The sequence below is a fragment of the Scomber japonicus genome, chromosome 10, assembly GCF_027409825.1.
Source record: "Scomber japonicus isolate fScoJap1 chromosome 10, fScoJap1.pri, whole genome shotgun sequence".
NCBI lineage: Eukaryota > Metazoa > Chordata > Actinopteri > Scombriformes > Scombridae > Scomber > Scomber japonicus.
Genome location: NC_070587.1, coordinates 28,408,377 through 28,433,566, shown reverse-complemented (window position 1 = coordinate 28,433,566; position 25,190 = coordinate 28,408,377). Strand labels below are relative to the sequence as shown.

The window sequence follows — 25,190 nt, the reverse complement described above, 5'->3', positions numbered from 1 at the left end:
TATGAATGGTTAGATTCCCTCTGATGAGCAGGTTGGCACCCTGCGTGGTAGCCCCTGCCATCAGTGTATGAATGTGTGTGAAAGGGTGAATGACTTGTCATGTAAAGCGCTTTGAGTGGTCGCACAGACTAGAAAGGCGCTATATAAGTACAGTCCATTTACCATTCCATTTATTTCCGCCGCGCTCGCCCTGCTTGTACAGCTCGAGCAGTCTCCATAAACATTACTTTTAAGATTGCCCTTGAACGCACCACTACGGCCAGCCAACCACAAAGCTTATTTCATGCTTGCTGTTGATCGACAGCTGAAGCCAACCAATGACAAACATAGGAGGGTTGGAGTGAGGGAGCCACACACACAGCCACACACACAGGACATTCACAGCGGGGAAATCGAAACGGAAGAAAAGAGACATGAGTGCGGAAGGTAATGCGGCCGGTGGCAGTGCAGAATCTAATTTTGTGCCAAAACATAAATCATCCTCCATTATTTGGAGGTATTTTGGATTTAGAAAGGATGATGTTGACCAGAGCGAGGTGTTGTGCAAGTCGTGCTTGGCGAAAATTGCAACGAAGCAAGGGAACACAACCAATTGATTATTATTTATTATTGAGTGACTTTATGTTAATGTTAATGACTGGCAGTGAGTTCTAATCAATAAAACTGCACTCTTTTGTTTTCTGATGTTTTTATTTTTCTGAAAAATGCTTGGTTTTCACCGAACCCGTAGTCATATCGTATCGTATCGATATCGAGATATCTGGCATGAATATCGAGATATGAAATTTTGTCCATATCGTTCAGCCCTACACCGCACGCTCTGCTATTACAACCAATCGTTGTCAATCACATTGATTCTGATACAATATCCATGTTTTAGTCAAATGGATACTTCGTTTTGATCAGTGCCAATTTATGGGCTTTCTTACTTTTGCTTTTGTCAATTTGCAAAATTAAAATCAAAAGGTTCTTCTATTTTGATCTCGTCAAACAACAACATGGTAAGGCATAAATTCATAAAATTTAAAATTAGCACTTACCCAGTCGTTGTTATGTTGAGATCCTGTTCCGGTGACGCCAGTTTGATATATCAATGGAGAGAGTAGACAGGAGTCCAGGATGTCTTGTATTGAAAAGGTTTATTTGGATTGCACTCCCATGCCTCAAAGATTATTATACAGCTGCCCAGTTAAGACCCTTAACTTGTTGGTGTAACCCTGAATACTATACGAGATGGAAGGAGATAGAAATGGCAGTAACAAAAGATTTTCCAATACAAGCTGCAATTGGGGAAAAGGATTTAATGAATAATTTAAGTAAATTGAACAACCCATGGATATGTTTGTGAAAGTGTGGAATAAGGTGATAACTCAAAATGATTTGGGGGAAGCTGTTAAAAATTTGAGATGGTGTGTGTATGACTTTGTCCCCAAAAGGTGGGATGCAAGGTTCCAGTGGTGGATGGCCCAAGGTTTAACAGCATACTGCACCTTTTTACATCAGGGCTCAGTGAAATTGAATAGCGATGATTTTTTCAGATTCTTTCAAGTTCGGGACTATATTGGGCAAATACTGAAGTTGAGCAAACAAGGGCAACTGGAAGGCATGTTGTTAAAAGTCTTTATGGACGCTTATGTTTTGAACTCTTATCAGAAAACCATCTCAAGACTTTACAGAGGCTTGCAACAAATGAAAGGGGATACATTGTACATAAAACAAAAATGGGAGAGGGAGGGCCATGTGACTTTGGGGGAGGAGGAATGGGAGAATATATGTGAAATACAATGGAAGACATCAAGCTCAAACACATGGTAAGAGTTTTGCTGGAAAAATCTCATTAGGTTTTTCATCACACCAGCCCAAAAGTGTCATTATTCTAACTCTTCTGATTGTTGGAGACTTTGTGGGACTACAGCAGCTAATCATTACCACATATTTTGGTCATGTCCACTGTTAATTCCTTTCTGGCGGGAAATACATAAAGTCTTTCAGAAAGTATTTTATAAAGATATTCCGTTTAAACTAGAATCTTTGTACTTCGGGGTTTTGCCATCTGTGAATGGATTTGTGGGGGATAAATATTTGTTCCGGATCCTAAGTGCAGCTGGTAAGAAAGCCATTACCAGAAAGTGGTTAAAACCAGAAATACCTACGAGGGAGGAGTGGATTGATGTTATTTATGATATTTTCAGGATGGAAAGACTTACCTTTAACATCAGACTCCAACAGGACATATTTGAAATGTGGTGGGAAAGGTGGATTGAGTAAATCTTGCCAGAAAGGCCATCTTTTGTTTGAGTTGAAGAGTATTGCGACGTCCACTGATTGTGATTATTAGTATTATTATTATTTATTTTTTATTTTTATTTTTTAAGGAAAGTATCATTGGATAAAGAAACTGGAGTATTAAGAAAGTACACCCCGTTTAGGTTCTTGTTCAAATTGTTGTTTGTATTTTTATATATGTATTCTTATTTTTCTATTCATTATTGTTTATCTTCAGAAATGAGTCCACAAATCTGTTTTATGAAGCGAAACATGTTTAGATTGATGTAACAAGGAGATTGAGTTACGTTAGAAGACAACTGTTTCTTGCTACTGGCAAACTGTGAATATCTGTGGACTCTGAAAACCAATAAAAAGAGAATTAAAAAAAAAAAGAGAAAAGGTTTATTTACTTCATGAAGGAGAAACGAACGAATGATCAGTACATGTTATATACTCTGATGCTTCCTTCAATTCTGAAGCTTCTCTCCTCCGGGGATAGACTTTAAACCACACAGATAATGCCCATGGTTGAGCCATGCCAAAATATGGGCAGATCCAACACATCTACAATATACAGAATTTAGTCTACTGGTCTATAGACAAAACATTGCTTAGACCTTACTCAGGACCTTTGTCCTACATCCAACACTATATCAAACCTCTGACTCCAGCTGCCTCTACCCTATTCAGGGAAAACAGTCAAACACATATCTGACCTCGGCTGCTATAGCAACCCTATCAGAATGCCTCCTGTTTTCCCCAAAAGGAGCAGACTCACTGCTTACCACTATCTCAAAGGGAGACAGTGTCTAACCCTATCATTTGGTGAGGCCTTGCTTATTAGGCTTGCATATTAATGATGGAAAATTCCCTAACACAAACGTATTGTGAGGGTCTGCTGGGAACATCTGGCAGAGTCTCCTGTCAGAGAGAGTTTCAACTCCCACCTCCGGGAGAGCTTTGACTATGTACCGGGGGAGGCAGGGGACATTGAGTCCGAGCGGGCAGCATTCCGTGCCTCCATTGTTAAGGCGGCTGACTGGAGCTGTGGCCACAATTTGGTCGGTGCCTGTTGTGGCAGCAATCCCCGAACCCGCTGGTGGACACCGGCGGTGAGGGATGCTGTCAAGCTGAAGAAGGAGTCCTATAGGACCTTATTGGTCTGTGGGACTCCGGAGGCAGCAGGCAGGTACCGGCAGGCCAAGCGGAGTGCAGTTGTGGCAGTCACTGAGGCAAAAACCTGGACATGGGAGGAGTTTGGTGAGGCCATGGAAAACGACTTCCAGATGGCTTCGAGGAGGGGGTAGCAGTGCATCGTCAACACTGTATATGGTGGGGACGGTGCGCTGCTGACCTCGACTCGGGACGTTGTGGATCTGCGGAAGGAATACTTCGAAGACCTCCTCAATCCCACCAACATGCCTTTCGGTAAGGAAGCAGGGCCTGGGGACTCAGGTGTGGGCTCTCCTATCTCTGGGGCTGAGGTCGCCGAGGTGGTCAAAAAGGTCCTCGGTGGCAGGGCCCTGGGGGTGGATGACATCTGCCCCCGGGTCCCTCAAGGGCCTAGATGTTGTGGGGCAGTCATGGCTGACACGACTCTGCAGCATCGCGTGGACATTGGGGGCAGTGCCTCTGGATTGGCAGACTGCGGTGGTGGTCCCTCTTTTTAAGATGATATGTTCTTATATTCAGTTAACAACGCAAGAAATCTGAATAAAGGCTGTTTGTAGCTCTATCAGATTTGGTATGCTGTTGAAATCACTGGTGCTCATCTTCAACACCTTGTCTGGCCACGCCCTCTAAGTCATTCATTCATTCACAGAGAGAGAGAGAAATCCGCGCATATTGCAGTATATTCTTGCACTGTTGATAAATGTTTGTAATTATCTTTATGGTAAATATCCTGAGTAACATTAACTTCCACTGCTCACTTTTAAGGCAAAATGTAAAGTGTTCATTGTGAAAATGACAGTAACTCCTTTAATTGTAATTATGCTGTTTCAGTGAAGCAGTGGTTATTAATTATTATTATTATCATTATTATTATTATTATGTATATATTTGGACAACTTAAACATTCAGTCTGTTATTGTCTGTCAAGCTTTTTCACAAGATATTTGGATTGCTATTCATTTTTATGTCTGTACTTACTGTTAGGTGTGATTAAAATAAAAAGGTAATCATGTGGTGCTCTTCAAATATAGCAGCTACAAATATAAAAAATAGTGTGTTTCAGATCCAAAAGGCTCTCTAATGCCAGGCAGTGTAGTGTGTATGCAGTGACGCACCCAGATGTCCCATGAACACTTGGTCCACTGCTACCCACTCTCTCCCACTTGCAGAGTAACAACTCTGAAGAGGTGATGGTGTGTATTTCTGGAATTGTTGTCATATTGTATACATACACAGGCAGCACAGGCAAATTTGATTTTAGTGAATTGTACTGAATAATCACTTTTTGTTGCCTGAGTATACATATGCTGTGTGATGGAAGGAACAACACAAGGAGCTACTCTTCAGACTCTTCATCCTGTCCTCATCAGTGGGTTCGAGTGGAGCAGGCCACAAAAGCAGAAGAACCATACTGCACTGCACTTTAGTCAGATGGTGTCACTCTGCACAGACTCTATCCTTGACAGAACTGCACACCAAACACTTATAAAAAAATATATATACTGTTTCATTTTGATTAACGGCTTCCACAAAACAATTCAAACCAACCATCTCAACACTGAATTAGACTTTGCATGCTGCTACTTTGTCACTACTGATCATATACCTTACATGGTGTCATTATTGTCATTGTTTCTGAATTTGATTTGCTTTTGATCTGTTGTCTAATGTGTTTGTTCTAAACTGAAGGGGTAGTAAACCACATTTGAGATGTAATACATCAATGTGTATGACAGTGGAGTTTTGTTTTAATTCCAACTGCCAAGTGTAGATTGTACAAATTTACAATTGATCTTTTTTGTCCAGATGGTTACCAGCAAGAAGAGAAAGGTGATGAATACCTCTAAAAAATGTAGTATTTATGATTATTGTTTTCTGGAATTGGCTGTGCAATACTGCTCACCAATAAACTTGACATTATTTGAGATTATAGTCATGCTTCATCCATTTCAACCTTCAATTCTTTGTAACACTGTAGATAAAGTATTAGTTAGGGCTCCGCCGGCTTAGTTCACTACTGCATGGAGATCACTGACCATACACAAGTGAAATGTAAATTGATGTACTGTTTTCCACAAAGCAGAAAACTTATGGTTTTTTCACAATAAGGTAATAACCTTATTGTTCACTAATAAGTGAATGAAGCAGATCCACACATCATCTTTTGAAAAATATTTGTTTACTTGAACAATAGGCAAAACAACAACTTCTGAACATGAATCATTATATTAGATTAATTAAACATGTTTGAAGTCTACTGAACAGGACTGAGTTGCCTTTGAACTCTAAATGATGCATCATCAGAGCATCATAAACCAGCCCTGGCCTCAGGTCCAAAAGACTCCTTCCAGGGTCAACTCTTGAAACAGGCTCTGTAAAAGATGAACAACACATACACTGATAAGTAAATCATGATGTAGACACACTGGAAAAACTGGCGTTTCACATTATGTTGATTTTTTTTTTACAATTTACTTCAAATAGATAGAAGCACAGATTATACAAACCTGTTTCTTCTCTCCTGCTCCTCATCTGAGCAGCTCACACCAGCTCCTCTGCTGCTTCAGCTCCTCTGCCTCAGCAGACATTATCCCACTGCTGCTGCCCTTTATAAAATCAAAATCAAATCAGTTATAAAGAGAGCAGCAACAATTATAATATAAGGAACAAATTTAGCATTAGCTACCTCAGAGACAGTTGATGAACCAGACTCTGGCTACATTACACTAGTGACACACGTCTTGGTCAATATTTTTACAATTGCACAAAAACTCAAATGTCACAGCTGTTTGCCAGCAGTGCTCATAGAATCCAACAGAAATGATCAATGTGAAGTTGTTAGCTTGGCTACTATATTCAGCTTGTTAATTTCCAACTACTAGCAGTTAGCTAACGTCAGGGCTGGACTGGGACCAAAAAGTGGCCCGGGCATTTTTGGCCCACCATGATTATTTGTATGATACGTGGAGGCACACAACATACCAGAGGATATATGTACACATCAGTGTTTCCCACACATAGACTAATTTGTGGCGGTGCGCCACAGATTCAACACCGGACGCCACATAATTGCGTTTCGTTATTAATTATTTTTTTAACGCTAATTAAAAAATACGCATCTCGTATTCGTTAAACAGCATTTCCTTTCTCTGCTCTCTGTCACTCACGCGTCTCTCTCACATAGCTCACACACAGTTCCTTCCCACCCACCCCCCACCCCGTCGGTCAGTTTACCGAAACCAACCCCCCCCCCCCCCCCCGGTCGCCCAGTTTACCGAACCCCCCCCCCTGTCGGTCGCAGGCCTACCACCACACATTGCCTTCAGATCTGTGGGAAACACTGCACATGGTGTTGTTTCAAATACTAAAATAAAGCACAGTAGCCTACATTTTAACTATGTTAAAAAATATATACACTTGAAGATTTGTTTTGACTAGAAATTAGACATTTTGACTAGAAATATAAACAAATATTCTTGGTAAGAGTTTGATTTTTTGCAGTGATCGGTTTGCAGTTTCGGTCTTTTAATGCTTTATCAACAGGTAATCCTACACTTACACTATAATTTTGACATAATCCATCAGATGTGTATTAAATGATATCTAACTACAACAGCGATCTTGTGGACTTTTCAGTGTTTAAAAATTGTGTAGTGGTAACATGGACTTCTTACAGAAAAACGCTTTATCCTATGGTAAACTTACTGACCGTAGCTTCATACTCCTCAATCTGTCCCTGGGTCACGTCTCTCTCCTCCTCCTCCTCTGACTCCACCTGGCTAGCTACATCTCCCTCATAGATATATATACTGACTAGATGCCGTCTTCCGCTTCTCAACGTTCGCAACAGCGCCGCCATCTTGGGACGGGGTATTACACTCTGATTTCACACAGTTCAACCGCAGTTCAACCGCACACTGACTCAACGATGCCAGACTTTTGTGCTGCTTACGGTTGCTCCAATCAGAGAAACCTAACAACCAGACAGCAAGGAATAACATTTCACAGGTGAGAATCTGTTTATTATGGAAGCCTATTTCCGCCATAAAGCTTAGCTTTGATAATAGACCTAAAATATCCTCCAAGTAAATCGAAATTATGAGATAAAAAGTGCGCATTGACTTTTTATCTCATAATTATGACTTAAATCTAATAATTGTGACTTTTTATCTCATGATTTCGACTTTTTATCTCATAATTATGACTCTTTATCTAGTTTTCCCACGACGCGAATGGCAGTTTATTCTAGCAGTTGAAGAAATCTAACGTTGAAGACATCTAGCAATTTTCATAATTGTGACTTTTTATCTCATAATTACTACTTTTTATCTCATAATTATGACTCTTTATCTAATAATTATGACTTTTTGTCTCACAATTTCGACTTTTTATCTCATAATTATGACTCTTTATCTCATAATTACGACTTTCGATGGACTTGTTTTGTTTGTAGATTCCCACATGACAGTAGACTACGTCAAGCATGGACAATAGCGATCAAGAGACAGGGATTCGAGCCAAAAGACCGCACGGTCCTTTGCAGCTGTCATTTTAAGCCAGAGGATCTTGATAGGACTGGACAGATCGTCCGTTTACAGGAGGGAGTGATCCCTTCCATTTTTAAGTTCCCTCATCACCTTTTAAAAGTTTGTTACAACTTATATTTCATCACATCATTTTATAGTGTTCCTATAAACTCATTATGTTCTCTTATACTCAATCAGTTACCACTTTTTCCAGCAGCCTAGTTCATTGAGACTGAGCAAAACGTCTCAAAAGGCAGCAGAAGAGTCAACGCACTCATGGGCTCAAGGACCAGACGTCGTAAATCACTCAATCTCAGTATGTGAAATATATTTGCGGAGTGAATGTAACAGTAACATTTTCAGTGAGGAGACAGGAGTTACTGAATATTATGTTTAAATGTTTTTCAGGATCATCAGTATGCACTTGATCCAGATATGGCAAAAGAGAAGTGGTTTGAGTCACAGGAGAAGATGGAGCAGTTACTACGGGAGTTGAGAAATGCCAAGGACAGGGAAAGAAGACAAAGACGGACAGTGAGCTCTTTGCTCGAGGATTTAAAGAAAAACAAGATGCTGACAGAGGAACTGGAGCAAAAGCTGGATTTCTACTCTGGTTAGTTGACTCAGGTGTATTGTCCTTTCACAAATACAAATGTAACATATAATTTTGTGGTAGTATGACTCATTTCACATTCTAACAGCTGTATCACTACTGCTCCTGTCCCACTACTCTCCCTACCCCCCACTTCCAGACCTTCCAATAGAACTTTCTAAGCACAATCATGCCTTCACTCCTGCACAAAAGGAATTTGCATTGACGCTGCATTTGCATGGTCCCAAAGCCTACAGGACTGGAAGTGTGCGACCACAGGATGACACCGTTTGTATTGCTGCTCTTGACCTCTCGTCTGTGCTGCCAGCAGAGGAGGGTGAGGGGGATGAAGAGAATGCTTCACCATTTGAACAGCTTAGTGGTGTGCTCTTGGACCACTCATACTTATCTACCAGCTTTGGCCACCTTAGCGAAAATGCCTTGGTGTACATAGCAGGGTTTGTAGTCAGGAGAGTAATGACCAGACTAACATGTGACAGTAGTAGTCAGTGCCAACATTCCATCACATGACCACCATTATCACCTCTTACGTCTCAGGAACAACGGGGGCCTGGTTATACCAAGTGCAGGAACTTTGAGGGTTGTACGTGCCGCTGAGCAATGCACCAGACGTGCCTCCAACATCAGCTCTGCCTCTCGGCAATGCTCAGTGTCACTACTCAACCGGGTAGTTAAGGCTGAAATTGGCTCTGATGATGTCTTTGCCCTAGGTCAACACATGACTGAAACACAAGATGGCATTGACAACCATCACTACCATTTGATGGCTTTAGTGATCTCTGCCTTTCATAAGCTAAGGCAGCATCACATTGCTAAACTGCACACAAGCCATCTACAGAGAGACAGCACTAGAAAAAAAGTTGTCCAAAATTATTCTTCTACAGGGTTATTAACCATTCTGTGAAATTTCCAATTTATCTCATCATTTAATAATAACAGACAAACATCATTTAGCTATAAGTAAGTTTATGTTATTATAGGGTAATTTAATGTAATTTGTTAAAAAAATGAAATGGGAGTTCAATTATTTATTTTCATGATTACTGCATTAAAGTGTTCTAATAAACAATGTGTTTCTTATGCTGTTTTCCTGCTGGTGCTGAATTGTAATGTAATATATAAAATTATTGATTGTGTTGATTTTATTTTATTTGTTTGTTTGTTTGTTTTTTTTGGGGGGGGGGGTTGCCAGGCTTGTTTATATATGTTGTCTTAAAAACGTACTAAATCATGAATGTAATATTTTATTTATTAACAAGATAATTGAAATTATGTTTTTTATATTAAAAAAATATTTATCTAACATTATAATTTAGATATCTTGTGAATAACATGGGATTATGACACCCTTAGATGAGTTAAACCTGTCTTGAAATGTTAAAACACATTCAGACGTATCTGTTGACAAACATATGTTTTATCTGTGCACCGTTCCAATATGGCGGCCGCGTTGACGTATTCCACTCAATAGAGCTTGCCTAGATAGATATATATACTGACTAGTATATCTATGCTTCTCCCTGTGCACTCGATGGGGCTGCTGCGGTTGGGCTTGCGGTAGCACTGGCAAACATGTCCGTTATTTTTGCGCATTTTGCTGCGTCCACTTGTAGGTTTTTTAGCCGTTTGTCTCGTAGCTTCTCTGCGCCCCCTTGCGTTTTTGTGGTTTATTTTCCATTTCTATGGAGTTTATTCCCTATCTTAATTCAAGAGCATATTAAATGGATTTGAGAGCAGTATTTATTGATTTCATGCTCAGATTTTGTGATATTTTCTCTCAAAACTCTGCTCTCGCGCTCAAATTTGCTCCCTCGCACTCGCTTACAACGCTGCTCGTACAGATTTCCTGCGCTCGCACTCGAGTTCTTCCTCTCGCACTCAAGTAGCTTGTGCTCGCGGATCTCTGCTCTGCTCTCGGATTTTTTGTGGATCAAAGCTGTCAACCAATAGAAGGCCGGCTAGTATTGACCAATCAGACTGTCCCTGTTTGTTTACGGGTGCGTTCGCTGTTCTTCCACCCTTCTAACCATAGACATATATATATATATATATATATGTCTATGCTTCTAACCTGTTCAAACACAAAACAATCATCTGTGTCATATAACACACTTGTTTATTTTCACATCAGCAGTAAATGATCAACATTATCATTCATTTGGAGTCATGACACCGGTGACTGTACGTCCAATATTCATTCTCTTTTCTCTTTGTTTTTGCTCTCTAACAACTCCTGAGGGAAATATTCAGCTCTGTAGCTGCTAAATTCTCCTCAAACATAATTAACAGCTCAATATTTGGGGGTTTTGTAGAGTGGCTTTTTAGAGCTTTCTCTCTTAAAACAGCTGAGCACTGACAGTGAACCAAAACCATAAACCAAAACACTGACCAACAGTGGTCAAAAAATGAAAGAAACCACATTTATTACAGCACCGGAGGTCAGGAGTGGATAAACCCGGTTGAAAGAGTGCCCGCCCGTATGCAACGCTCCTCGAAGAACAGCGAACGCACCCGTAAACAAACAGGGACAGTCTGATTGGTCAATACTAGTCGGCCTTCTATTGGTTGACAGCTTTGATCCACAAAAAATCCGAGAGCAGAGCAGAGATCCGCGAGCGCAGGAAATCTGTACGAGCAGCGTTGTAACCGAGTGCAAGGGAGCAAATTTGAGTGCGAGAGCAGAGTTTTGAGAGAAAATATCACAAAATCTGAGCATGAAATCAATAAATACTGCTCTCAAATCCATTTAATATGCTCTTGAATTAAGATAGGGAATAAACTCCATACATTTCGACAGATGGAGGCTGGATTCTCTCAAAGTCCGTCTGTCTACAGAGCTAAGGGGCTAGCTCACATCACCTAACAACAAACCATTACCAAGGCTACAGACTTGCGGTACACGCTCGCGTGCACTCTCTACGCATGCGCCACCTCGCATTGCCCGGTACGCCCTATGGCCATGCCTGGCTAACGTTAGCATCGGAAAGCTAGAAAGCTAATAACAAGTGTTACACTACATTAGAAATAGAATTAGAAATACGTTACTGATACGTTATTCTCGCTTGCATTATATACTTACTAAGTTATCACAACTGTCCCGTTGTATCCTCCTCAGTCAGCTGTTTCTTCAGTGGATCGAAAGTGCTGAAGCACTGAAAACAGGCAGGTAAAGAGGAAGGCGAGGAAAGGGAGGGGGGCGGTGTACCTCTGAGCCAGTTTTGTTTTGGTTACATTCAGTCCAGAGCTGCGACGTCTAGCGGCGAAATTGAAATTGCATTTAGCCCTTTTAAGGCAGGAATGCTACGTATTTATTCCGCGATGCTTTTCAGTGAAAGGGTACAGACATGGAATGGAAGGGCAGAGCTGCGCTGTGTGCATAAAGGGACGCCGGCACAGTGGGACAGAGCTGGAGCTGGAGTGTTCCATAATGCAGGCTCTCTGTATGAACGAGCCACATCGACATCGAACCACATCGACTCATACTTATGATATACAATCATAAATACATATAGCAAAATAAATGTAGGAGTTTCTTGCCCGTTTCTTGAATCTCTCTCCATATTCGGATGGTAAATCTGACGCTGTTGTCCTCCACAGTACTCTAGACCAGTGGTTCCCAACCCTTTTCTTGATGGACCCACATTTTTTACCATTGTAAACTTTGGTGACCCCCCCCCCCCCCGAAGTAGTGAACCTAACCTCTTAATACCTGCAGGATACCTGTGTAAAATTAGTAATATATAAACTTCAGAGTATTTCTTATTTTCTTATTATTATGAATACAATTTTTGATTTCCCTTTCCTTTCTATTTTACTGTCATATATGTGTGTGCTGAAAATGATTATTTCATGATTATTTCCTCAGCTTATATGATCGAGGCTGGATCCAGAAATCATATAACATATATTGGTTATACTGTCTATTTTTAAATCCCATTTTAATTTTAGTTGAGTTGAGTAAGCTATACATTATGTTACATCTGTGGCATAATTAAACATCAAAGGAACAGCATTATAAGAAGGTGCAAGCCATTTGACAGTTACTGAACTTCGGAGTGGAAGTTTTCTCAGAGATCAGTGTTCATTCTCATTTTTCTGTTTCCCATGATGATGATCATCACTCATTTGGCTATTGCTGTAAAATCATCACCCTTCTCATGGGGGGAAAGACTTATGCATGTGTTAACAGCGACACGCTGTCCACCAGAAACATTCAAATCAGCTTACACTGTCCTTTTTATTCTTTACAGCAATAATTTACGTCATTATGAGTCTGCCCATATTTAGCGCGGATTGCACTGATAAATTAATAAATTCTTCTTCTTGGCTTTTTACTCATAGAGCTCTTATTGCACTTACAGCAACGTAACGAGATTGCTTGTATCAACTCTCCACCTGTTTGTCTCTCTGCTGCTCAGGCCTGCATCTCTTCTCTCTGCTGCTCTACTGCTCAGGCCTGCATCTCTTCTCCATCAGCTCGAGAGGGTAACGGCTGCGGCCGGCGGGGCTGGATGTCCAGCCTACAAATGTCCAGCCCTGCCCATAATCTACATCTATAAATTCTCCCCAAATTGCTCCATGACTTCCTATCTTCCCTACCGGCTAAAACATAGGAGAGAAGACAAAGAGAAGACACACCTGTTGTCCTCCCGGGTCAATTTGATCCGGTCTTGTTGGACTGTTTATAAAGCATGAAGTATAAAATGATCACACAATTCTGTCTTAAGGCCCATTTATGCTCAACGTTAAATACGGATACGGACGGAGCAGTACCACCGGAAACCGTGGGGGCAGTGTTGCTGTCACTACTCGATACGTAGTCATTTTGCGCTGTTTCAATTGAGTTTCTGAATTCCTGACATTCCCTGAACACACCACAATTACGTACTAGATATGGGCGGGGCTGGACATGGACGTACGTGACGTGGGGGGGCTGAACATTTATAGGCGTGGCTGGACGTCCAGACCAGACCCGCCTTCCCGCAGCCATTAGTAGTTAATCAGCTCCCTGTTTAGTTACTAGCTAACCTCTGTGTATCCTGCAGGAGGAATGTTCACGTTACACACGCCCTTAACCTTGCGATATATTTAACACATTAGAATGATTACACCCCTTAAAGTCAAGAACTTTGGCGCCCCCTTGAGGGGGTCGCGCAGCCCGGTCAGGAATCACAGAAATCCCACAGTACACTACAGTACTGTAGTGTACTGTAAAAATATTAGATTACAAATGCATATACGAGTCTAAAAGTTGTCACCATATGACGGAAATTATCATATAAAAATTGTCTTAATAAACAGACAAAGAATTTAACAAGTAAGTAAGTTGTGACTGCAAGTTCAGTTGAATTATTTAATTACAATTATGATATAAATTAACTTTAATTAAAATGTATTTAATAATTTTCCAAATTCTGTTTTAGTTTTAAAATGCCATTTCCACAATTAGAATTATATTTAGTTTGATTGGTGGTCTACTCATTCAGAAACTGCCAATCATGATTCATGGTTACATGATATAGTTTGTGTATTTTTCTACATTTATTTAATATACTTATTAAATATTGCACACTTTAGTGCTCCATGGCCTTAGCAACACATTTTGACTTCCTGTAACATGAGCTCTAAATGCATCCTGAGGTGTGAAGGCACATGGGTGGAGGCAGAGCACCATAGCATCCTGTGTGACCACATGGGAGGAGGCAGAGCACCAGAGCATCCTGTGTGACCTGAGGATGAGCTTCATCCTGACAGGTCATGAGGTCATGGATCAGGTTAGTAGGAAGAAAAGGGGAGATCTTATGTTTATTTGACTTTGGTGTGCAAAAGTATACTCTTTATTCTTATTATATATCCAACTTTATTTTGCCCCAACCCCTCCCGTCCACCCAGCCCCCACAACCAGTGACATTCCCATGTCACTAGTTACTGTCACTGTTACAATAGCCAATCAGAGCTCACCTGCAGAAAGAAGGCAACCAAACAAAGAAGAGCAGAAAAAGGGTTACTTTCAGTTTGTTTTTTCTTGTTAAATAGTAATAAATACATTGAGATGCAGTGGTTCTTACTTTATCCTTTTATCTTAAGCAGAAGGGTTAAAAAGTTTTTTTTGTTTTTTTTAAATTTCTGTTTCTATTTCTTTTTATTTCTTTATTGATCTGTGTTGGATCTTTAGCAGCAATCCGGACCAGTTGTCATGGTGATTAGCAGCACAGAGAGGAGGAGCTGTCTGGAGGAGAAACACAACAGGAGAAGGAGGAGAAGAAGAGGAGAGCAGGGAGAGGGGGAGGAGGAGGAGATCCCTATGAACGCCAAGAAGGCATCAGTGTCCTGTCACCTTCTCTACCCTCCTCCCTCCCTCCCTCCCTCCCTCCCTCTCTCTCTCTCTCTCTCTCGGCACTCCGTCACAACTAGGTGGAGAGCAACAGAGGGAGGACACAAAATCAAAGAAAAAGAGAGTTGAACACAGACAGGAGAGAGAATCCATGAGTCCTGAATCACACACATGTTGCTGTTTTCTCCCTTTGAAACCAGCTTCTGTCTTCTTGATGCAGCAGTAAGTGTGTGTGTGTGTGTGTGTGTGTGTGTGTGTTTGGGGAAAGAGTGCTCATCTGGAGGGGCTATAAATATGGATATACTGTCGTAACTAACCAGCGTGAACATTAACATGTGCTCTCCTTCCACTTACAGCCTTCAAATGGAGTAAAATGTAAAAGCATCTATGTCCTCTTCATCTTCCTCCTCCTCTCCAGGCTCATACAACAACCAAGTAGAACACACAACTCCTCAAACCACAGAAAAATCAAATAATATTAAACAACAATAATAATATTAATAAAAACAAACTTGTCACAATCATTCCTTTCCAATTACAGTCGCAACAAAAGACAAAAAACTAAAACAGGATAAAAAGGAGAGTTTTCCCAGCATCCTCCTCCTTCCTCCTCCCCCTCTCATGCAGTACAGACTGTCTCCTTCAGCACAAAGTTCACCTCTTTGTCTCTGAACTCTGGCTGTATGTGTGTAGTTGTAGTAGTTGTAGTTAAAATTGTATGGCTTTAGGGCATGGTTCAGGTTTTATCAAGAGTTGGCTGGCCCCTCGTCTGAGTCCGGCCTCCCTCTGCCCCCCGCAGCAGGGTTATTGTTGTTAGAGGCAGGGTAGTAGTCATCAGGGGGCGGGGCTTGTGGCCCTGGGGCGGTGGGGGCCGTCCGAGTCCGGAAGGCAGACAGTCCAATTGGCAGAGCAAGGGGCAGGGAGGCAGAGCCAAACTGAGAAGCCTCCATGGAAGACACCGCCCCCAGGTGGTGCAGCCCTAGGGACACGCCCACATCCATGCTGTCACTCATCTGGGGTGAGGATCCCTGTTGGCCCCCCCCTCCACCGATGCCTGTCTGTCCACCCTGCCGCAGGCCACGCCCACCGTTCCCATGGTGAGAGTAAGTCGGGTGGGGGTGATGGGGTGGGTCCAGGAAGTGGCGCTGGTGTTGTTGGGAGGCAGCCGGCTTATGGAGCAGCAACTGGGTGTATGCTGGGTCCTGACCCCCACCTCCACCATCACTGCCTGGCCACATCCTCATCTGCTGCTGGGAGGGAGCCTGTTGGAGGGAGTCCAGGACAAAAACACAGAGCTGAGACAGAGTCCAGAGGTTCTAACATCCCTGCTCTAATAAAAAGAAACCTGATGCAACCCACTTCCTGGAATCTTATAAGGGTATTTCTCTGACATGGGATTGGCAATATGTAGCTGATTGTTCAAGCAGATCATTTACTACTGCATCTGTACCTACTAGCACAACAAATCCTTTAAACACACCAACCAAACAATAAAGAGACAGATGCAGAGCTGAATAAATAAAAAGTTGTGGGACCTGATGCTGTTTTAGGTCAACATCTTGGTTGTTCAAGTAGGAACCTGGATTCTCCACTACACATTGTACCTCATGTCCAATAACTCCAATAGTTTACTTTACTCACTTATGAAAAAGACCATGATAATGAGGATTTTTTAATGACACATCAAAGACCAAAGTGGGAACAAAAGGAAGACTCTTGTACCAAAACTTAAAGCTTTTACATGAAAAGCTTGGCAGTCATGTGGTGTGGTTTATACCTGAGGGCTGGTCATCTCATAGTCTGAATGTGTAACAGCAGAGTTGTAGTAGCGGTTACTGTAGCGGTAGTTGCGGTTGTCATTGGAAGAACCACTGGAGCCACCTGGAAATAATACAGATGAACATTAAACTCTACTATTGGCTGCTATACTACTGATATACTGATATATGGAAATGAGTCATTCATTGAATCTTATCTGGTTTGTGTTACTTTGGTATTGCCTTGACTACAAACCATTGAAATATAAGCAAGTGTGGAGCCCTGTAGTTACTCTTCCAGCATCACACAAAGATGAATCCCTGCTGCTTTTATTTAACCTCAGGTTTGGTTCACTTTGTCTGACTAAAGGAAATATGTACCTTGCTTCAATTTGTGTTGCCATTGAGTTGACTTGACAAACAGACCTAAAGGTGGAATTATGAACTTATACTATGAGGTAAGTCACTCACTGGACAGTTTGGGTGACAGTATTCTGCAGGGTTGTGAACCCACCAATGAAGATCAAAAGTGTTTTTCAATTAGTGACAGCAGGTTCTGCAGCATTTCACTGCTGTTTCATGTATCTTCTCAGACAGATAGTGCTCACCAACAAATATCAATTCTGAGCCACACATTTTTAGTAATATTTACAATCATGACAACACTATTGTTGTGGATACTGAGGTGGTGTTGGAGGAGAGGGGAAAGAGCTGGTGATGAACTGTAGGGAGAGAAAAGTCATAATGTGTGTATTTTTTTTTACCAGAGCTAGAAACAGAGCTAGTAGTGGAGGTTGAATGGGAGTGGTCCATGGCAGGAGAGGTGGATGTAGATGAACTAGTGTTCGTTCCTTCATCTGTTGTCTTCTTGAAGAAATTGTGCTGCAGGGCGTAGAATGGTGTGATGCGGCTTTTAGGGTCGTAGTCCAGCATACGCAGGATCAGGTCTGGAAGAAAATTATATTTTGTAGTGAACACAGGTATGGTACCTGGTTATGTTTTAAAATTGCACTGTCCCTCTCTGTAGGCTGTTTGTAGATCAGTATAAAGTGCTGTTTTACCTTTAAACTTCAGGTAGTCACAGGGGGCATGTCCTGGCTCCCCTGCCCTTCGTCCCCCTGGGCCCCCGGTCTCTACACCCAAAATCTCATGAAGACGCCTTGTGGCTGGGGGCTTATACTCCTGACACACACACACACACACACACACACACACACACACACACACACACACACACACACACACACACACACACACACACACACACACAGAAATATAGAGTAAATATGAATTAACATGATGAATGAGCAGTGAAGGGCTTAGTACTATAACACATGCAGTAGGCAGGTTAGAAATGTACGTTCATCAGACGAACACTAAGTGAGTGGAGACAGCTGCTGGGGTCATGATGGAAATGGTCATTCCTCTGATCGCACTGATGCCAACCACTCAGATGGCAATGCAGTCAAACAGGAAGACTCTATGGCTGCGTTCACCCTGCAAGCCAAACTCAGATTTTTGCAAACCAGATTGAAACCACCTTTGGGAGGTAGTTTCAAATCTCATTTGGACAGACATGTCCGAGTCTGAACAGCTCCAAACACTCAAATCGGATTTGACTGTCCTTGACGTCTCTCTACGTCACTATTAGTGCAGCAGATAATGTCATTTTTTCACTAAGATACTTCAGTTAGTGATACAATTATGAAATTTTGTACATGCCTTCTCCATAGACTAATTTAAAGAAATTCCTGGGTGTCCACTCAAAATTTCAAAATGGCCACCAGTCAAGGTTATAGCGATGGACGTACTTGCCTTTGGTCATCTCTTGATCTAGTTTTTTTTTTTGTTTAACATACTTTAAGTAGAGTACATATGCACAAGTATGATGTATTTCTGTTAAAGAGTTCATATGACATGTAAAAACAAAGATGACGGCCAATATGGTGGCCAAAATCATGATATCATCATGATATTGTCCAAAAATTCATTCGGCATAGAAAAATGGTCTTTTATTTACTATGATAGTGTTCATCACCACAAATATCTATACTATAAATTTGCAAGTTCAATTTTGCATGTCTAAGTACAATTTAGGTGGTGGTGGTGTAGTTTTAGTTTAAAAAAGTGAATGTCAGCGCACAACCAGGGCACACTGGTGACTTCACTGCTGTGTAACTCAGCATAGGGTTCAGTGTCAGCTAATCTTGCTTTACTAATTCTGTACCTAGCTTTACTAACTCCAAAATGGTAGACTAGTACTAGTTGTAGTGTATTTTAGTTTAGTGTCCCAAATGCTGTCTAATAGCCCCATATCAATTGGCTCTTAGAAAGTAGTTAGTAGATTTGTTAGACAGCCGCGCCTGAATTGACAGGGTGTGCCAACGTGGGAGAGCCGAGCCAAGGGTAAGTGGGGCTATAAATGGCTTTTTCATGTACTTACCCGGATGGTCTACAGATCACACAGGACTTAAATGGCACTGATGATCGGGCTAGGTGTAGGGTGACCGAACCTAGTTGTATCCCATACATCAATGTGCGTATCAGACTAAGGTGGTAAAAGGATAGCCCCTCGACCTTAGTCAAGAACTCATAATGGCAAGTGCAATCATAAGCAGAAGGAAGACTGATTGGAGCAAATGTTGTCTTTGCCAGGAAGACAAGATGAAAATGGCCAAAAATGAAGGTCTAACTTCTCCCTCAGCCTCTGTACATCATAATCCAGAACATGATGGGTATGTAATGATTGCAACCAACGTGCCTTTGTTCAAGGAGATTGGTGAAATGCCGCTCATGTTTGACCCAGCAAGACTAGATGAAGGCAGTGGCATAGAGGCAACACTGCGTCAAAACATGGCAAAATACCACAAGAGTCTGTTCTCACGAGGAGGCAGACAGCCGCATCTTTGTTCATGCCTGATACGCTGCATCACAGGGGTGCAAGTCTATTATGGTCAAAGTCAATGACAGATGTCCTTGTAATTGGCCTAAGCATGTTCCGAACTCTGCAAGGTATAGGTCTGGAGCAGCTGTGGCTCGCATTTGGCCAAGATCAGAGCCTTCGGTGGATTGGCATTCACAACCTGTACAACAATGTTGGTCAAGGCATGCTGTTCTTCCATGCATTTACAGGTTGTGATGTTGTCTCAGCCTTCAGAAACAAAGGAAAGAAAACAGCCTGGCAAACATGGGACATATTTCCTGAAGCCACCTCAGTCTTTTATAAACTGAGCCCACCAACCATTGAGGATGCTGACATGAAGATTCTGGAGAGGTTTGTGGATGTATGACAGGTCAAGCACTCTTGACAGTGTGGATGAGGCCAGGCTTGACCTATTTGCCAGAAAGCAGAAACCTTATGAAGCCATCCCTCCGACCAGAGCAGCTCTGCTTCAACACACCAAACGTTCAGCATAACAGGCACGTTGTATATAGGCTCAGGTAATTCCGCGCCAGCCAGAAGCAGAGAGTCCAGCTGACTGGGGTTGGGAAAAGGTTGGTGAGGAATGGAAAGTCTTCTGGACAGCCAACTCCCCCATTGCAAAGAGTTGTGAACAACTCACTAAATGTGGCTGCAACTCTGCCTGTTGTGGCAGATGCAAATGCTACAGGCTTGGAATGGCATGTACAGCTTTATGCAGCTGCAAATGTGAAGTGTAAGTAGCCTCTGGAATGAGCACTTCTTATCTTTTTTTTTTTTGTTCTTTGTTCTTAATCTCAGTGTCAACATCATGACCACATATTATAAAAAAATGGGCACTGAAAGTGCCTAATATTGCCAGCCATCTTAAAAAATGGCGGCCATATTGAAATTTTGCGTGGACACCCAAACTTTTCAAAAGAGTGGGTTATAGTGAGCACTTGTGCCAATTTTCATAGCTTTTGCAGCCCAGGATAGTCTTGCTGTATCCACGTCAGGAGTGTTTACATTGACGATCATGATTACTTCAACCATTTCACAGCCAGGGGTCTGACTGGGACTGGGACCCCACCTGCTGCCTGATTCTTCAGAGAGAGCCATCTTTGTGTCTCCGCTCACCCCACCTGCAGGTTTATTAGCGAGGACAGAAGTGCAGTGCAGCTGCAATTCAACCCATGTCATCACTTCCTCCTTATATTTTAAAATGATGCACCTGAGGGCCCCTTTTGCCCTCCTCATGAAAAATAAGGGAAGAGGTGTTTTTCACATCTTGTGTCCTTTGCTGTTACTAGGACAACAGAGCAAGTCTCAGGAAGTTTGACTGACTATTAATCTGTCACAACTGCAAGCCCATGGTGCTCTTCTGTCACCGCAGTGACTGGCTAATTGGATTTGCAATGCAATTCCCATGTTCTATGGGTCAATGGGATGCACACCACTGCTAGGTCTCACAGTACACTCCACAAGGAGCATTGTGTCTTCATGTGTCAGTGGAAGAAATCTGTCTGATCTCATCTTTGTATCTCACTGGGTCCTTGGTGCAGTGTTTGTGGGGACAACGTCTAGGTCAGATAGAAAGTCTACAACAACAAAATAATTATATGATGACTATATTTCCAGTCATCTGATTGGTCAGTCTTTGATCCGATCCTCTGAAGTCAATGTGCTCCAGAGCTGTTCAGCACAGGTTACCATGGTGATTTAGCCCAGATACATTTGTCCCTTATTTAAATCAAAGGTCTAATGGTAGAGGAGGTTATCTATCTTTACAGATTGTAAAGTTCAGAGGCAAATTTGTGATTTGTGATTTTGGGAAACTAATAAAATGAACTTGACTTATGACACAGTACAGACCACTGGATACTGTGGATAATCCACAGACTTGGTTGTGGACAGTTTTCACCATTCTTCAGCAGAAAATAGTTCCCAAGGAAAATACGTTTTAGACAATTTGCAAGTGAAGTTATAATATTCACATATATGTGTATTTTTTACACATTGTATTCTTGTGCATCATGTCACCACCAGGAGTTATAAAACATCAGATGAAAAATGTGAAAGGAAGTGAAATCCAATACCTTCTTGATGTCCTTGTTCTTCTTAACAGTCCACAGACCGTCTGACAGCTTGTCAAAATACTTCCTGGCTTTAGGAGCTGCATCCAGCATGTGGCTGGGTGGGACCCCCAGAACCTCCACAATCTTATTCATCTGGTCAACCTAAACACCACACGAGCACACACACATATACAAAATCAGTCTTTGCATTGTTTACATGCATGTGGATGGTAGAATGAGCAGAAGCAAGAGGACATAATGGGAAGTGATGTTTAATACATTGTTTAAAAAACTATTATTGTCTAATATTCAGCAATTCTACTCTATGGTACCTAATGTGATGTATTATGATCAAATTAACTAGAATCTGTGGTTATGAGTAGAATAGGTCTATGAGATGCAGTACCAGTGCAGTACCATCCAAACTTTCTCATTCAAGGGAATTCAAGTGCAAGAAATAAAATCAAATACCATAAATAAAATAAAGACACCAGATCAAACGTACAAGATGAACATAAGAGACAAGTTACAATATAAAGTAGCACATTCTGTGGATTATGTTTGTTCAAGGATTTGTCAATGCCTGCACTTCTTGAGAAGACTTAGGGTCCATGGCTTGGATAAAAACATCATGCTGCTGTTTTATAGAGCTACAATTGAGTCCATCATTCACTATGGGATCACTACATGGTTCTGCAACTTGACCGTAAGACTCAGAGAACAACTCCAGAACCTTGTCAAAAGGGGAGGGAGAATAATGCCCCCCCCCCCGAGATTTTTGAGGAGGCAGTTAAGAGACAGGGCCTTAAGATAACCCATGTCTTAAACGATATAGGTTTCCCACATGCAAACTAAACAGGTATACGTTCTCTTTAGTACCATTATCAATCAAGCTGCTCAATTATAATAAGAGATTTGTATGTGTGTGTGTGTGTGTGTGTGGGTGAGGGGGTTTGGGAGGGGGAGGGGGAGGGGGGAGTTATGTATTCTGTGTTTTATGTTTATGTAAATAGTCTAGTGACTGTAATCTGTGTGTTGATGTGAGACGCTGGTACTTTCTTTTCGTATGCCCAAGATGAATTTCTCTTGAGAGACAATAAAGATCAATCAATCAATCAATCAATCAATCAATCAATTCTACCTTAGCTGATTTTTAAAAGAGTATCCAAGAACCTCAAGCTCATTGGGAGACTATTCCAAAGCTTTGGGACTGCAAACTGCAAAGCATGATCTCCCCAAGTCTTGAGACATGTGTGAGGTGGGTAGAGCTCGGCTTGTGGTGTGGGGGTGCAAAGGTCCAAAAAGGTTTAAAAAATTAATTCTAAAATACGTAATATAATAATAATAATGTTCGTGTTAGAGCCTAGCAACAGCATTTTGAACAGTTTGAAAGTGGTGTAAGGAAAATGTATTTAAGGCAGGTAAAATAGGATTAAAACAGTCTCAATGTGATGAGATAGATCCATATATTAGCATTCATTTCTTATACAAACAAAGCTAAGTTTGTAAGAATGTGGAGAATAAAATGGGTCCCAAGGCCCAACACAGGGCAAAACTGCAGTGTCTGACACTCTCCGATCCGTAAAAAAGGAGGAAACCCCCTGCAGTCCATGAAATGCCCACCAGGTGATTTAGCCTGTAGATTAGAATGTGGTGGTCCATATTATCAAATGCTGCAATTTCAGTATTTGAACAAGTTGCTTTTCCACAAGCTTTTCTAGAATTCTGGAGGAGAATAGAAGCCTGTAGCTCTCTGATAGGGAGGGGTCCAGGTTTGGTTTCTTCAGTAAAGGTTGAACAGCCTGCATAATGTAGGTGGGCACAACCATTGATAGAAGAGACCATTTGCCATTTACCGTTACCGTTTAGCTGACCAAACTATTTGCAATTCAAAAGAACAACCAGACTTGGTGCTTACATCTGGCATGTAAAAAACACTGAATACATAGCAGCCATAATTAACTGATGTGTTTCTGATGTTGTTGCTTTTACCTCATTGGAGCCACTGAAGAGAGGCTCTCCTGTGTGCATCTCCACCAGGATACATCCTAGAGACCACATGTCGATGGCCAGGTCATATGGCATTCCCAACAGAACCTCAGGAGAGCGGTAAAACCTGCTTTGGATGTACTGATAGATCTGAGAGAGTATCAGAGAAAAGTAACATCATTAACAACAATAAACTTCTATTTATTTATAGGTTAAAATAAAATGAAGTAGAAAAACATATCAGGTTTTTTGCTTTTTCAGTGTTTGTCCACTGTGAGGAGCTACAATCTCCTCAGAGAGCAGCAGTCAACCACGGTGTGTTATTGAATCCTCCATACAAAAGCTTCACTCACTTTGATTTGCTGTTGAAAAATGTGATGATTTGTGATATGTTGCTGCCAAAGTGAGACTAACTAAAACCTTATAGTATATTTTAATGTTTACAATGACATTAGTTATTCATCTACTTTCTAAATGATGTAATACAGATGGGGGTCAGGGGAGGGGAAGCAGCCCCAGTAAGCAAGAGGTAATTATAGTTCATTATTGTATTAGCTGAATTAAACATACTAATAAAAATAACACTTTGACTGGCATATTTGAGGAGTTTGTGTGTGTTTAAACATGAGTGTGTGAATGTTGCTCACCCTCTGTCCGAGCTGGCAGGAGGAGCCAAAGTCAACTATCTTTATAGCAGATCTCTTAGGGTTACACAGCAGGATGTTCTCTGGTTTCAGGTCGCAGTGGATGATTGACAGCTCTGGAGTTGCCAGGAATAATAATGCTGTGGACAAAAACAAGTTTTTATCATCAGGACCGCCTTCCACACTGCTCATATTAGGTGAGAACTGTTACTTCGTGACTGCTATAGAATAATTATAGTATCAGTAAGTTAAAAAATGATATGTATATCTGTATAACCAATTCTAAGATTATAAATACTGTATATTATATGTGTCTTGAGATTCTAGCAGCAATAAACCTTCATTTATTTGCTTTCAAACCACTCTTTAAGGAAATATCTGTCTCTTTAGCTGCTAACTGTTCAGTATAGTGAGTTTTGAGAAAGTTTCCACTGAAAACAGCTGCCTGCTGGACAACAGGTTGATGAGAGTGAAGAGACTAAACCAAACAGTAAAGTTGTGGGCTGTAAAACCAAAAGCTCCGTAGGAGGCACACCCAAAGCTGATATAGTGTCTTCTCATCCAAGTTTCTGAGCGAAAGTGGATACAAATCTAGTACATAAACTTAGTATCCCATTTGAAATGAGTGTACAGCAGAAGTAGTGATCAGTGTATAAGACTTAGTGGTATCCAGCAGTGAGGTTATACATGGCATTGCAACATAGTGGTTTCTGTGGACTTGCTCCCTATATAGATATAAAGGACTCTTTCTAAGGTGCTGAAAACACAAAGATTCGTATTTTCAGATGACTATACACTGATTAAAACCCACTTGTGAATATTATATTCCATTTCTGCCAACATACTCCCCTAAATCTTACACACCGGTTCTTAAAACAAAGCTGTGCCTCCGCCACCTCATCACAAGGT

At 41.4% G+C, this 25,190-nt stretch overlaps 1 protein-coding gene across 2 annotated transcripts in view; it reads right to left on the bottom strand.

The window, feature by feature from the left end:
- Positions 1-14,379: 14,379 nt before the first annotated feature.
- Positions 14,380-25,190, bottom strand: part of dyrk1b (dual-specificity tyrosine-(Y)-phosphorylation regulated kinase 1B) — an 85,891-nt gene continuing 75,080 nt past the window's right edge. For both annotated transcript variants that reach the window (XM_053326760.1, XM_053326759.1), the window contains exons 7-14: positions 24,285-24,421; positions 23,641-23,787; positions 21,670-21,810; positions 17,733-17,853; positions 17,436-17,618; positions 16,692-16,795; positions 14,981-16,176; positions 14,380-14,950 (exon numbers count right to left, since the gene is read on the bottom strand). In XM_053326760.1, the coding sequence (XP_053182735.1) occupies positions 15,661-16,176; positions 16,692-16,795; positions 17,436-17,618; positions 17,733-17,853; positions 21,670-21,810; positions 23,641-23,787; positions 24,285-24,421 (1,349 nt within the window). In that variant the 3' untranslated portion in view covers positions 14,380-14,950; positions 14,981-15,660. The remainder of the gene's footprint in view (positions 14,951-14,980; positions 16,177-16,691; positions 16,796-17,435; positions 17,619-17,732; positions 17,854-21,669; positions 21,811-23,640; positions 23,788-24,284; positions 24,422-25,190) is intronic.